Source organism: Rattus norvegicus, chromosome 6 (assembly GCF_021556685.1).
Source record: "Rattus norvegicus strain SHRSP/BbbUtx chromosome 6, alternate assembly SHRSP_T2T, whole genome shotgun sequence".
Lineage (NCBI taxonomy): Eukaryota > Metazoa > Chordata > Mammalia > Rodentia > Muridae > Rattus > Rattus norvegicus.
Window position 1 is genome coordinate 33,431,241 of NC_141539.1, and position 11,317 is coordinate 33,442,557.

The following is an 11,317-nucleotide window of genomic DNA, read 5'->3' on the forward strand; positions in this document are numbered from 1 at the left end:
GGGTTTGGTCCTCAGGAGTGTGACCCTTCGTTCCCTCCCCTTCACTAGTCTTCCCCACACCCGACCCCACCTGTCCCATCTGCCCCACTGACTCTGCCTCCCTGGCTTACAGGCTGACAACCCCTCGTTCCCCAACCCCCGCCGCAGGCTGCGCCTCCAGGACCTGGCAGACCGTGTGGTGGACGCCTCTGAGGATGAGCACGAACTGAACCAGCTTCTTAACGAGGCCCTGCTGGAGCGGGAGTCCGCCCAGGTGTAAGTGGCTACTGCTGAGGCCCCAGCTGCCAACCCTCACTGGCCCTTACTCAGTGCAGGGAATAGTATCTGAAACAGGGCCCCGTCCCAGCAATCATGGTAGGCCTGTCATGTGGGTCACAGGGCTTGTTTCCGTGGCAGGGTAAAGAAGAGAAACACATTCCTCCTAACGATGAGGTTCATGGACCCAGAGATGGAAACACGCTACTCGGTGGAGAAGGAGAAGCAGAGTGGGGCTGCCTTCAGCTGTTCCTGTGTGGTCCTTTTCTGCACGGCCATGGTGGAGATACTTATCGACCCCTGGTGAGGAGGTACAGGGTGGGGCTGACAGGCCAGGAGAAGGGGGATCAGGGAATGGGTGGCAGCAGTATAAGGGGCGGGGGCCTCTGACCTTGTTTGGGTTCCTGGTTTCTTTCCCTGACCCCCACCTGGATTCCACGGCAACATCAACCCCGGAACGAGATCTCAGCCGGGGCAGGAAGGCTGGTGACAGGCCCATCCAAGAGGATGGAGACATGGTTAGATGGCTGCTACAGAGTTCTAGGGAGAAGAGTGGGGATGTCGCCAAATCTTTAGTCAGAGTCACGTTGACTCTCAGCTCATCTTTGTAAATCTAGATTCTAGGCTCTAGACACAAACTGACGTCAGTGGCATTTCCTCTGGGGTAAGACACGGTATTCCAGAGTCAGCTCAGGTGTGGAAGTCCTACCTGAAGGTTAATGATCACCTTCCTGGCCTCAAGGGACAAGTGGGCATCTCCCCTCTGCACGAGTCTTTCATGCACAGATCCTGGAGCCCTGCTTGGGGTATTTGGAACCCTTGGTACCTGGCTGCCATCTGAGGTTCTGTAGGCAGGACAGTGGCAGGTCCCCGAAGGCACCATGAGTGCCCGCTTGTTCATCTGCCAAGTAAGGACACCCGCCCTGCATGACTCTCAAGACTGTTGTGAAATTAGAGCCGTTCAGTTTATAAACGCTGAGTTGGGTCTGGGGACGTAGCAGTTCTTGTGAAGCTTATGTCTCATGGGGAGTGGGGCGGTGATGGGGGAAGGCATGAACAGGTAAACAGGAAAGTCTGTGTGTGGTGGTGATGAATGTGGGTAAAGAGAAGAAGGGTAAAAGGGGGTGCGGCAGGGTTGTAGGTTTCTGTAGGATGGTCAGAGCAGGGCTCGCCGACAAGGTGGTATTTTACAGTCCTGAAGGGCTGGGGAGTGAGTCAAGGGATGCTCGTCTCAGGCAGGCATGGAGGGAGGCAGCAGTGGGCCAAGCCTCTCAAGGCATAGTGGGGGGACAGTGCTGGGAGCTGGGGTGGTATGGACAATGACAGGAGTCAGGGTAGGGAGCCGGGCACAGTTCATGCTTTTGGGTGCAGAGGCTGGCAGAAAGATTCAAGGTGGGTACAGATTTGAGAAGGGAACCCTCTGAGTGTGTCAGAACAGGTTAGCGTGCAGGAGTGGAAGCTGAGGCCAGGCAGGGTTACAGAAGGTGAGGATGAGGGGCTGCACTCGAGTTTTATTGATGGCTGGATGACTGGATTTTGAAGACCGTGATGGCACGAGTCACTGGCTGGTTTGCTATGGGGTATGAAAGGGCAGAGTCAAGGACATCCCCAGAGCCTCTTCATTTGAGCAAAGGGCATTAGCCACGTAGAGAATATAGGAGAGGGAGCCTTAGAGCAGGAGAGGTCTAGAGTGAGCTGCCCGTGTGGCACTGCCCATGAGGCAGCTGAGTTAGTCTGGGGCTCAGGGCGAGGCTAGAGGAAACCTGAGCGCCACCCACATAACGCACACTCGGGAGCGTGAGGCTCACTGAGATCACGAAGGGGGAGTGAGTGGAAAGAGAAGCCCTTAAGGCCTGTATGTGGTGACAAAACCAGACACCAAAGAGATCCCCCAAACCAAGTGAGATGTAAGAGGCGACCCCGAGTTTGATACTAGATTGGCAACCTAAGCTTCTGGGATCTCTTGGCAACAGTATTCTCCGTGGAGGGATGAGATATAAGGAGGATCTGGAGCAGATGGATTTCCCAGAGCGGAGGGAAGAAGTGGATGTGGAAAACCTCATTCCGTGTGCAGTGTTCGGTCAGAGGTCACACTTCCCCAGCTCTCGGCACTTCTGAGTTCTGCTCTGTACTGTTCTCACCCCAGCTACAGGGCTGCTGCTCGTTCCTAAGAACCCTTTCCCAGGCTATTACTGGGCTATTTTCAGGGCATCTGTGACCCTCCTCACCTCTGGAAAAGTCCCAGCGGACACTTAGCAGCTCGAGGGTGGCATTCCCAGGCCCTTTGTTGGCATTCCTCTCTGCCAGGGCCTGCCATTCTTGTTCTGCTAAGATAATAACAGCAGTTCCCTGGTGTCAAAGAGAAGATGCCAGTCATAAGCTTATGCTCAGCTGACCACTGTACTACCCAGTCCCCTTCTCTCTGCCATAGGTTGATGACAAACTACGTGACCTTCGTGGTTGGAGAGGTTCTGCTCTTGATCCTGACCATCTGTTCGATGGCTGCCATCTTCCCCAGGGTAAGAGGCACTCCCCAGTTGAGCCTGGAACCTTCTAGTCCCTAGAGTAGTACTCTGTGTAAATGATAGGATTTGGGCTTCTGGTCAAGTCCTGATAGACTTGTCTGTGGGGGTCATTTAGGCATCCATCCATCCATCCATCCATCCATCCATCCATCCATCCATCCATCCTCCTCCCCCATTCATCCCTTATGTGACGTGGTATCTTGAGGACCATGACTAAACATATATAAGTCAATAAAGCACAATCCAACTGGAAGATGGGTTGACTTCAACTGTGTGAAAGACCTTAAAAGCCAGCTTGAGAGTTCTGTGAGCACTTGTGTGCCAGGAAGTTTTTGATTAGAACGACAAGGGAAAAGCAGTCTTAGAAAATCAGTCTAACAGTGTCTAACAGGCCACTTGCCAGGTGACCTGGTGTACTGATGCAGAAAAGGAAGAGGGAGGCAGCTAGGCAGATGGCTATCCCTGAATGCTGCTCCTTGCCCTGGCCTCACTTCTGGGGGCTGCCCACATATTCTGGATGTGTCTGCCTAACCAGGAGCTATGACCTGAAGGCCTAGGGCTATACTGCCTCAAGGACTGTCAGTTTTGGGGGCCCATAGGCAAAGCATGGCCTTTTAGGTTTCTAGAACCAGAGCATGGGAACAGCCATGAGCAGTCGTCCCTTCAAGACATACAGGTGGAGGCTCAACCCCCTTGAAATCACTCTTGTTTGTTCTCCTAGGCATTTCCTAAGAAGCTCGTGGCCTTCTCATCTTGGATTGACCGGACCCGCTGGGCCAGAAATACCTGGGCCATGTTAGCCATCTTCATTCTGGTTATGGCCAATGTTGTGGACATGGTGAGCTTTTGCTTCTTTGCTGAAGTGGGGCTAAACCCAGGGGAGAGGGGCTGTACTCTGTCAGCTTGCTAGTCCATTCCTCTGTCAGCATATATTTCAGGCAGATAAATCTGACACAGGACATCCCAGTGAGGTGGAGAGGGTCTTCAGAGAACTTCCAAGACTGACTGAGTTCTTCGTAGCCCCTTCCCTCCCACCATCCAGTGTCCCCAGTCCTCAGCTAGGTGCACCAACATCTGTGGTTTCACCTGAAGGGATTAAAGTTCAGAAAGGTTTGTTTGTTTGCTTTAGGTCACATAGTAACAGTGAAAAATTGAAGCAGTTTTAGAAGCTGGGAGATAACTCAATTGGTAACCAGCTTGGGACCCAAGTTTCATCCCCAGAATGCATGTGGAAAAGGCCTGGTGTGGTGGTGTATGCTTATAGTCTCGGTGATGGGAGGCAAGACACTAGTCTCTGGGATCACTGGCCAGCCAATTTATTTATTGACTTGTACTGGGCCAGTGGGAGACCTCGTCTCAAAAACAGAAAAGGAAAAACAAAAAGCAGATGCCACTGATGGAATGACACAGGACTGTTCTAGCTTCCAAAAGTACACGCATCTTGTATATGTATATGCACACACCTGAGATGTCTTCCTCAACCACAAGGTGTACGATACAAGCACTCATGAGCTGTGTTCCTGGAAGCATAGCCAGTGTCGGGATCCACTGGGCTGAGGTGGGCCCGTTTTATCAGGGATCGTCCCACATTCCTAGGTGGCCGAGCAGGAACAGCCTCACAGAGCCTGGGAGATCTCTGGGGAGGCCATCTTCTGTTCTGCTCAGTTTGTGGAGAGCTAGGGTTCCAAGAGAGGGCAGCCGGATGCTCTGTGAGGGACAGGGGACAGGAAAGGTCACTGTTCCCACCAGTCGATACATTCTGTTCTAATTTGGGCATACTGAATGTACTCTCCTAAGTCCTCTTAAGAATGTTGTATAACATTCTTGTAATTTAACAACTTAAGCCTAGAGCCTTACTTTGGAAGCACTAGAAGCGGGAACTGCAGGGCTATAACTGGACAGCTACCTGGTCAAGAAGTGAGAGCTCCAGAGTGCAGGACGTCTGTGGGCTGCATGGTGTCCACCATGTAGAATGACGCCCATGATCCCATGAGACATACGAAGTTGATATCCAGGTCCAAGGACCTGGGATGGGTGCACAGGGATCCCGCACGTCCTGGCATTGCATGCCAAGTCCTTACCCAAAGCTAGGCGAGCTGCAGGCTATCTAGAAAGGCTTAGTTAGCTCGAGGACACACTTTCTGTTGATGGTGAACAGTATTAGTGCAACCAATGAACAGACTCCACAAGGTAAGGGTGCCTTGTTGGCAGAATAGCTGTCACCCCAGAGATTCTGAATGGCCACACAGCCTCTCTTGCAGTGAGTGTGATAGGAAAAGCATGTTGGACCAGGAGCCAGGAGCTCTGGTTCCAGGGTCTCCTATCACCACTTGCTAACCGTCGGAGGGATTTCTGTAGAATAGGAGCAGTGACACGCTCTTCGCAGCAGTCACTAATGTGTAAGCTCACTCTCTGTTAGACTTCCCGTCTCTCTGAGGGCACTGTGGAGAGAGCTAGCTGATCGTCGTGGTGGCCGAGAAACCCCTCTGATCTTTTACCCCTCCCCTCCCCATTGTCCTGGCCTCCAGCTGAGCTGTCTCCAGTACTACATGGGACCTTACAACGTGACAACCGGGATAGAGCTGGACGGTGGCTGTATGGAGAACCCCAAGTACTACAACTATGTTGCTGTGCTGTCCCTCATCGCCACCATCATGCTGGTGCAGGTCAGCCACATGGTGAAGCTGACACTCATGCTGCTCGTCACAGGCGCCGTGACTGCCATCAACCTGTATGCCTGGTGTCCTGTCTTTGATGAATACGACCACAAACGCTTTCAGGAAAAGGAGTAAGATGAAGCCTGATTGAGGGTGTGCATGGCCTCTTTCCTCTCACGTGCCCCACCCCATCCCTGACTCAGGTTCATCAGAGAAGTAAGGAGTCATGAAAATTCAGGGCTTCTCACAGACACGCACAGCTTGTTGGGAGTGGTCCTTTCCATCTCACCGAGTAGATGTGGGACACCTCAGTGTCTGGCTGGGGTATCAGCCTCTTATGTCCAGCTATGGCCTGAATGCGCTATTATCTTCTCAACAGCTCTCCTATGGTGGCCTTAGAGAAGATGCAGGTACTTTCCACCCCTGGGCTCAATGGCACTGACAGGTAAGAGTCATTACATTTCCCCCTTGTCTGCTTCATAGCCCTGGCCAGAGACAGCAACTGTAACACGGTTGCCGGTGTATCAGTTAAAGCGGTTGCGTATTTCTATGGGTTAGCTAGGCAGAGGCTATGCTCCGTGTGGACCTGGCCATCTGGGTTCCTCTTACATCAGAGACAGAGGAGCAGAGAGCAGAAATGTGTGTGCAGATGAGAGGGCACAGAGGCTGGAGCTGAAAAGACTCAAGTGGGTGGCAGCTGCAGTCAGCAGGCCAGCAGGATACACACAGGCAGGGAGGCGAAGAAAGAGGGCTAAGTTGGAATGAAGGTGGTTAGCCCTCCCCTCAGGAATCCACCTAGATCAGCTTTCCTGGGCTGTCTTCCCCACGAATATTCCCTAATGTTTGCATACTAAAGTTTTAGATCAGACCCTGAGGTGAGGTTTTTGTTTTTGTTTTTTAAAGACAGTACTAGTAGAGGAAGAGTCGGAGAGTTGAATGTGCCCTTCATAAAATAAGTCTAAATGGCTAGACAGTGGTGGTGCACATCTTTAATTCCAGCACTCGAGAGGTGAATCTCTGTGAGTTCAAGGCTGGCCTGGACTACAGAGTGAATTTCAGGGGGAAAAAAAGTCTTAAATGGACACCAGTGAAGGGCATTTAGACAAGCAAAATAAAACCCAAACACAATTAAAGCCATAAGAAACTGTCACTATACCCCTACCAATTTGGCAAAATTTTCAAGCTGTTATTAAGTTCAGTGTAACCTCATACACTCTTGGTGGTGGTAAACATTGTTATAGCCATTTAGATTTGGTTAGGAATAGACCTGGGGGGGGGGGGTTGGAGACACACTCATTTGGTAGAAAGCTTGCTTTAGCATGGACAAAGTCTTGGGTTCCCAACACTGCATAAACTAGAAATGGTGGTGTGTACCTACAATGGAAGCAGGAGGTCAATAGTTCAAGGCCAGCCTGAGACACATGAGATCCTATCTCAAACAAAAATCTAAAACCCATAGCCCAGAAACTCCACTTCTATACCCATCTTAGAAAAGAACATACATACATACATACATACATACTCACTCCAAGGTAGTTGTACAAGAATATCCCTAGTATCATCATCCATAATACAAAGCCCAAATGACACCAGCATAACAGATACTCTTCATGCAGCAGAGTATACAGTGACAGAAGGTAGCTGTAGGGCCACACCAAACTATGGCTAAAGTTAGAAAGACACCATAGCAAAACTGCAGCCTGGTCCCACCACTGGGGAGTCTCTTTCTTCTTCAAAATCAGGATAGCTACAGCTTGGATGTGTCGGGTGCTGCAGCTGAGTCTGAGGAGCAGCCCAATGTGAACGGCCTGCAGCCGGGGAAGCTGGGGCTGCTGCTGATTCCAACTCCAGTACCCCAGTCACATGCCGGGGAGGGGAGGGGAGGGCAGCCTGGACTGAGGAACTGATGCCAGGGCGGGGGCGGGGGCGCTTCTGAAGGGATAGCTAACAGCACAGCCCTGTTGGAGGGTGGCAAAGGGACACTTCATGCTCTTGTCTATCCAGCAGGCTGCCCCTGGTGCCTTCCAAGTACTCGATGACTGTGATGATGTTCGTTATGATGCTGAGCTTTTACTACTTCTCACGCCACGTGAGTGCCACACCCGCTTCCGTGCTAAGGGCCTCCTAGCCAGCAATCTTAGAGCTCAGAAGCACAGGCACCTACGAAAAGCAGCTCCTTCACCTAACACGACAGTGGATGCACAGCTCTGCTGTGTCCTGGGTTCTTCTTCTGCCCTCCTCCAGGATGTGCAGTGTTCCCTAGGCAGGGCTCAAGGCCTCTGCACTCACCCTGGCATGGGTGGTCACTGCCGCACTAGCATTGGAGCCAGAGAGAAAGGGAAAGGCCCCAATGAAATTCTGTTCAGTAAAGATGAAGATACAAGGACAGTTAGCTTGGATGCCCCCAAGTGGTTTGCCAGGAAAGTACAGCCTCCCCAAGGCACTTCACAAATGGATCTGCTAGAGATGGGGATGCCTCTTGGTTCTGGCAGAGCCTTCTCTGTCCCCCTACCCCCACGCCCCTGGCCCCCAACCCCGGACCTGCAACTAAGTTCAAAGTCTTCTTGGAGCTCCACTGTATCAAGAGAACCAGGTCCTCAGTACAAATGTGGGATAACATTTTGATTAGGTGACTCCTCTCAGCTCGCCTGTCATTTAGCGATCTCCTTCCAGTGTTAGCACACGATACTCAATACCCCGTTCCAGATCTTTCCATTGGATGGCTTTCGAGCACTCATCTCACCTAACCTGTGCCTGTAGGTGGAGAAACTGGCCCGGACACTGTTCTTGTGGAAGATTGAGGTCCATGACCAGAAAGAACGTGTGTACGAGATGCGCCGGTGGAACGAGGCCTTGGTCACCAACATGTTGCCAGAGCATGTTGCACGCCATTTCCTGGGCTCCAAGAAGAGAGATGAGGTAAGAGGATGTCAGGTGGAGCTTATGCTTTCTGCCAAGGAGCACCCGCTATCAAAGGCCTTTTATAACTGGGGTTGAAGTCCAAGTATGGCTGGACCTAACCAGAAACATCAACAAGAGGTAGTCCCAGGGTGTCTTCTACAGAGCCTTGCTGAACCAGAGTGCCCCTTCTGCCAATAAGACCTTCTCAAACCAAGGTGGTTGGCCATTTTACTGACCTTCCCTGGAGGCTTCTGTCGCTGGGATGAAGCACCACGACCATAAGCAACTTACTTACACTTCCAGGCAAACAGTCCATCACTGAGGGAAGGCAGGAAGGGACAGATGCAGAGGCCATGGAGGATGCTCCTCATTCTAATCATTCAAAGTTGGGTTCAATAGTTGAGTGCACACATCATGTGTGAGGACAACAGAAGACCCCTTAGTACACCATCCTACCAGGCAGCCATCCCTCGAGAGCTTGGGCCCTGCTCTGCGTGTGGTTTATGTATGTGTATGCATGTGTCCACATGGAGGCTGGAGGATGACACACTGGTGCTTTTCTTTACTGCTTGTCCCCAGTATGTGGAGGGAGTGTCTCTTGCAGAAGCCAGGGCTGCTAGTCTGACTAGCCGGCTGGCCTCCACCTCAGTGCACTCAACTCTGGCCCTTATGTTTGTGCAGCAGTGCTGCACCCCAGCTCAGTCCTGCCTCTTTTTAGGAGCTGTACAGCCAGTCTTATGACGAGATTGGAGTCATGTTTGCCTCCTTGCCCAACTTTGCCGACTTCTACACTGAGGAGAGCATCAATAATGGTGGCATCGAGTGTCTACGCTTCCTCAATGAGATCATCTCTGATTTTGACTCTGTGAGTGTCCTCCAATCCGAGCTAGCTCCTTTTATATCACATCCCAAGACAAGTTCTCCACATTTCCCACATGAGTCTTTGACACTAACTGGGCTTCTGCAGACATCCAGAACCCATGAGTCTGAAGGCTATGGCAGGGTCCTGGGATGGCCCTGGAAAAGTTCGTGTGATTAAGGATCATCTTCTCTCTTACCTCTGACTGGATACTTTTCCTTAGGACGTTGGCCACTTAAGGAGACTTAACTTAGTGTTAAGTTATGGTAACTGAGGCTGAGGTTTATGTGCCAAGGTAGCATGGAATGAACAAAGCCACTGCAGGAGAGTGTCCCTTAGGTGCATTGTTGATCCTTGAAAACAGGCAAATTTGATAACAAACTCAATCCTCTTCCTTAGTTCTACTAATTCTGTCCGCAGCTCCTGGACAATCCCAAATTCCGGGTCATCACCAAGATCAAAACCATCGGCAGCACCTATATGGCAGCTTCTGGAGTCACACCAGATGTCAACACCAATGGCTTTACAAGCTCCAGCAAGGTAATTCTTTAACTAGCAAAGTAACCCAGTAGCTAGAGAGGCAGCTCTGACCAGAAGAGTAAGAGATGGACAGCCGTAGCCCATGGAAAACAAGAATCAGATGAAAAGTTGATTCTTGTGGGAAGGGCTCATCCCCCACAGTGCCACCAGCAGCACCAATGGGCCATGCCCCCAAGGGTTTAGGTATTGTATCAGTTCTGGAGCAGTGGAAACTCCTGGCTGCTGTTGACTGGCCTTTTCACTGAGCTTGGGTAGACCTGTGGAACCTGTTGTGCAATTCCCTGATGGAGATTCACAAGCAAGCATGGATCTCAAACGATCATCTAGTTTTCCTTTACACCGACACTTTCTGAATTAAGGCTAAGTAAACCAAGATGAAGGTGCTCACCAAGTGCTTACAACCTTGAGGGACCAAGCAAGGACCAGACTCAAAACAGCAACGAGAGCTCTGCCTTGTGATCAGTCACGTGGCACACTGGTCGTAACTGAGAAAGGGCCTCCTTCCCACCTTCTGGGCCGTCTTTGCCCTAGACAGATGCGTGACTTCTGTCGGCATTGGTGACATGCTAGCCCTGAAGAGAGTACCCACACTGTCGCAGCTATGCCTCATTGTTATTCTGACAGTGTTACCGTGCTTCCTTCCACACAGGAGGAAAAGTCAGACAAGGAGCGCTGGCAGCACCTGGCTGACCTGGCAGACTTTGCACTAGCCATGAAGGACACGCTTACAAACATCAACAACCAGTCATTCAACAACTTCATGCTGCGCATAGGTAACGGCATTGCCATCGCTGGGGTGCTCGGCAGAACAGAGGCTTAAAAGGCAGATGGTAGGGGAGCCAGATGACCTTTAGTTCTGCTCCCTTTGAGGTGACCCCATGTAGAAATCTACAGTGATGAAAGAGTATAAAGACAGACCCATCCCTACTGTTCCCAATGGCAGTTCAGACTCCCTTCTGCATCTGATTCTCCCAAGGTTTATGCCAGCTACACGATGAGGAGTGGCCTCACCACTTCTGGGCAAATTTACAGGAGTTTGAAGTATCAGGAAGGTTACATTGAAGCTGGCCACTACAGTCCTGAGAAACAGCTGTGCAGGAATGTTTAACAAGGAACACAGCCTTGTGGTGGGGGTCAGATGATTGTCTGTGAAAGAGAAATTGGTAGCTTCTGCAAGCTAATGCAAGCTTGGCTTGTGGCTGTGCTCCACACTCTCTACACTAGGCATGAACAAAGGAGGAGTTCTGGCTGGAGTCATTGGAGCCCGGAAGCCACACTATGACATCTGGGGGAACACGGTCAATGTGGCCAGCAGGATGGAATCCACAGGGGTCATGGGCAATATCCAGGTATGTGCAGCACCAGAACTGAGCATGTGTTTGAATGCAGGGAGTGCAACAGAAGCAGAAGCCTGGGTGCTTTGCCATATATTACAGCCCCTGTGGCCCATATATATATGGGCCTCAGGTCAGTGTTGGCAGTAGGTAACATATATTGAGGCCTTGAGAGCTTTAACTGGAGGGAGAAAAGGCTTTGGTCCATTCGAAACCTTGGTAGTCTGTTGCTTGAGTGGCCGTCTG

The 11,317-nt window shown here is 51.1% G+C and overlaps 1 protein-coding gene across 8 annotated transcripts in view; it reads left to right on the forward strand.

Annotated features, from left to right (window-relative positions):
* Adcy3 (adenylate cyclase 3) overlaps positions 1-11,317 on the forward strand; it is a 78,918-nt gene that overhangs the window by 66,513 nt on the left and 1,088 nt on the right. For 4 of the 8 annotated variants that reach the window (XM_087554559.1, XM_087554560.1, XM_087554557.1 and 1 more), the window contains exons 10-21: positions 113-255; positions 397-558; positions 2,687-2,774; positions 3,502-3,618; positions 5,309-5,568; positions 5,817-5,882; positions 7,442-7,526; positions 8,198-8,356; positions 9,057-9,203; positions 9,618-9,737; positions 10,387-10,510; positions 10,962-11,086. In XM_087554559.1, coding sequence (XP_087410685.1) covers positions 113-255; positions 397-558; positions 2,687-2,774; positions 3,502-3,618; positions 5,309-5,568; positions 5,817-5,882; positions 7,442-7,526; positions 8,198-8,356; positions 9,057-9,203; positions 9,618-9,737; positions 10,387-10,510; positions 10,962-11,086 — 1,596 coding nt within the window. The remainder of the gene's footprint in view (positions 1-112; positions 256-396; positions 559-2,686; positions 2,775-3,501; positions 3,619-5,308; positions 5,569-5,816; positions 5,883-7,441; positions 7,527-8,197; positions 8,357-9,056; positions 9,204-9,617; positions 9,738-10,386; positions 10,511-10,961; positions 11,087-11,317) is intronic. The other 4 variants (XM_087554563.1, XM_087554564.1, XM_087554561.1 and 1 more) reach the window with 1 other exon arrangement.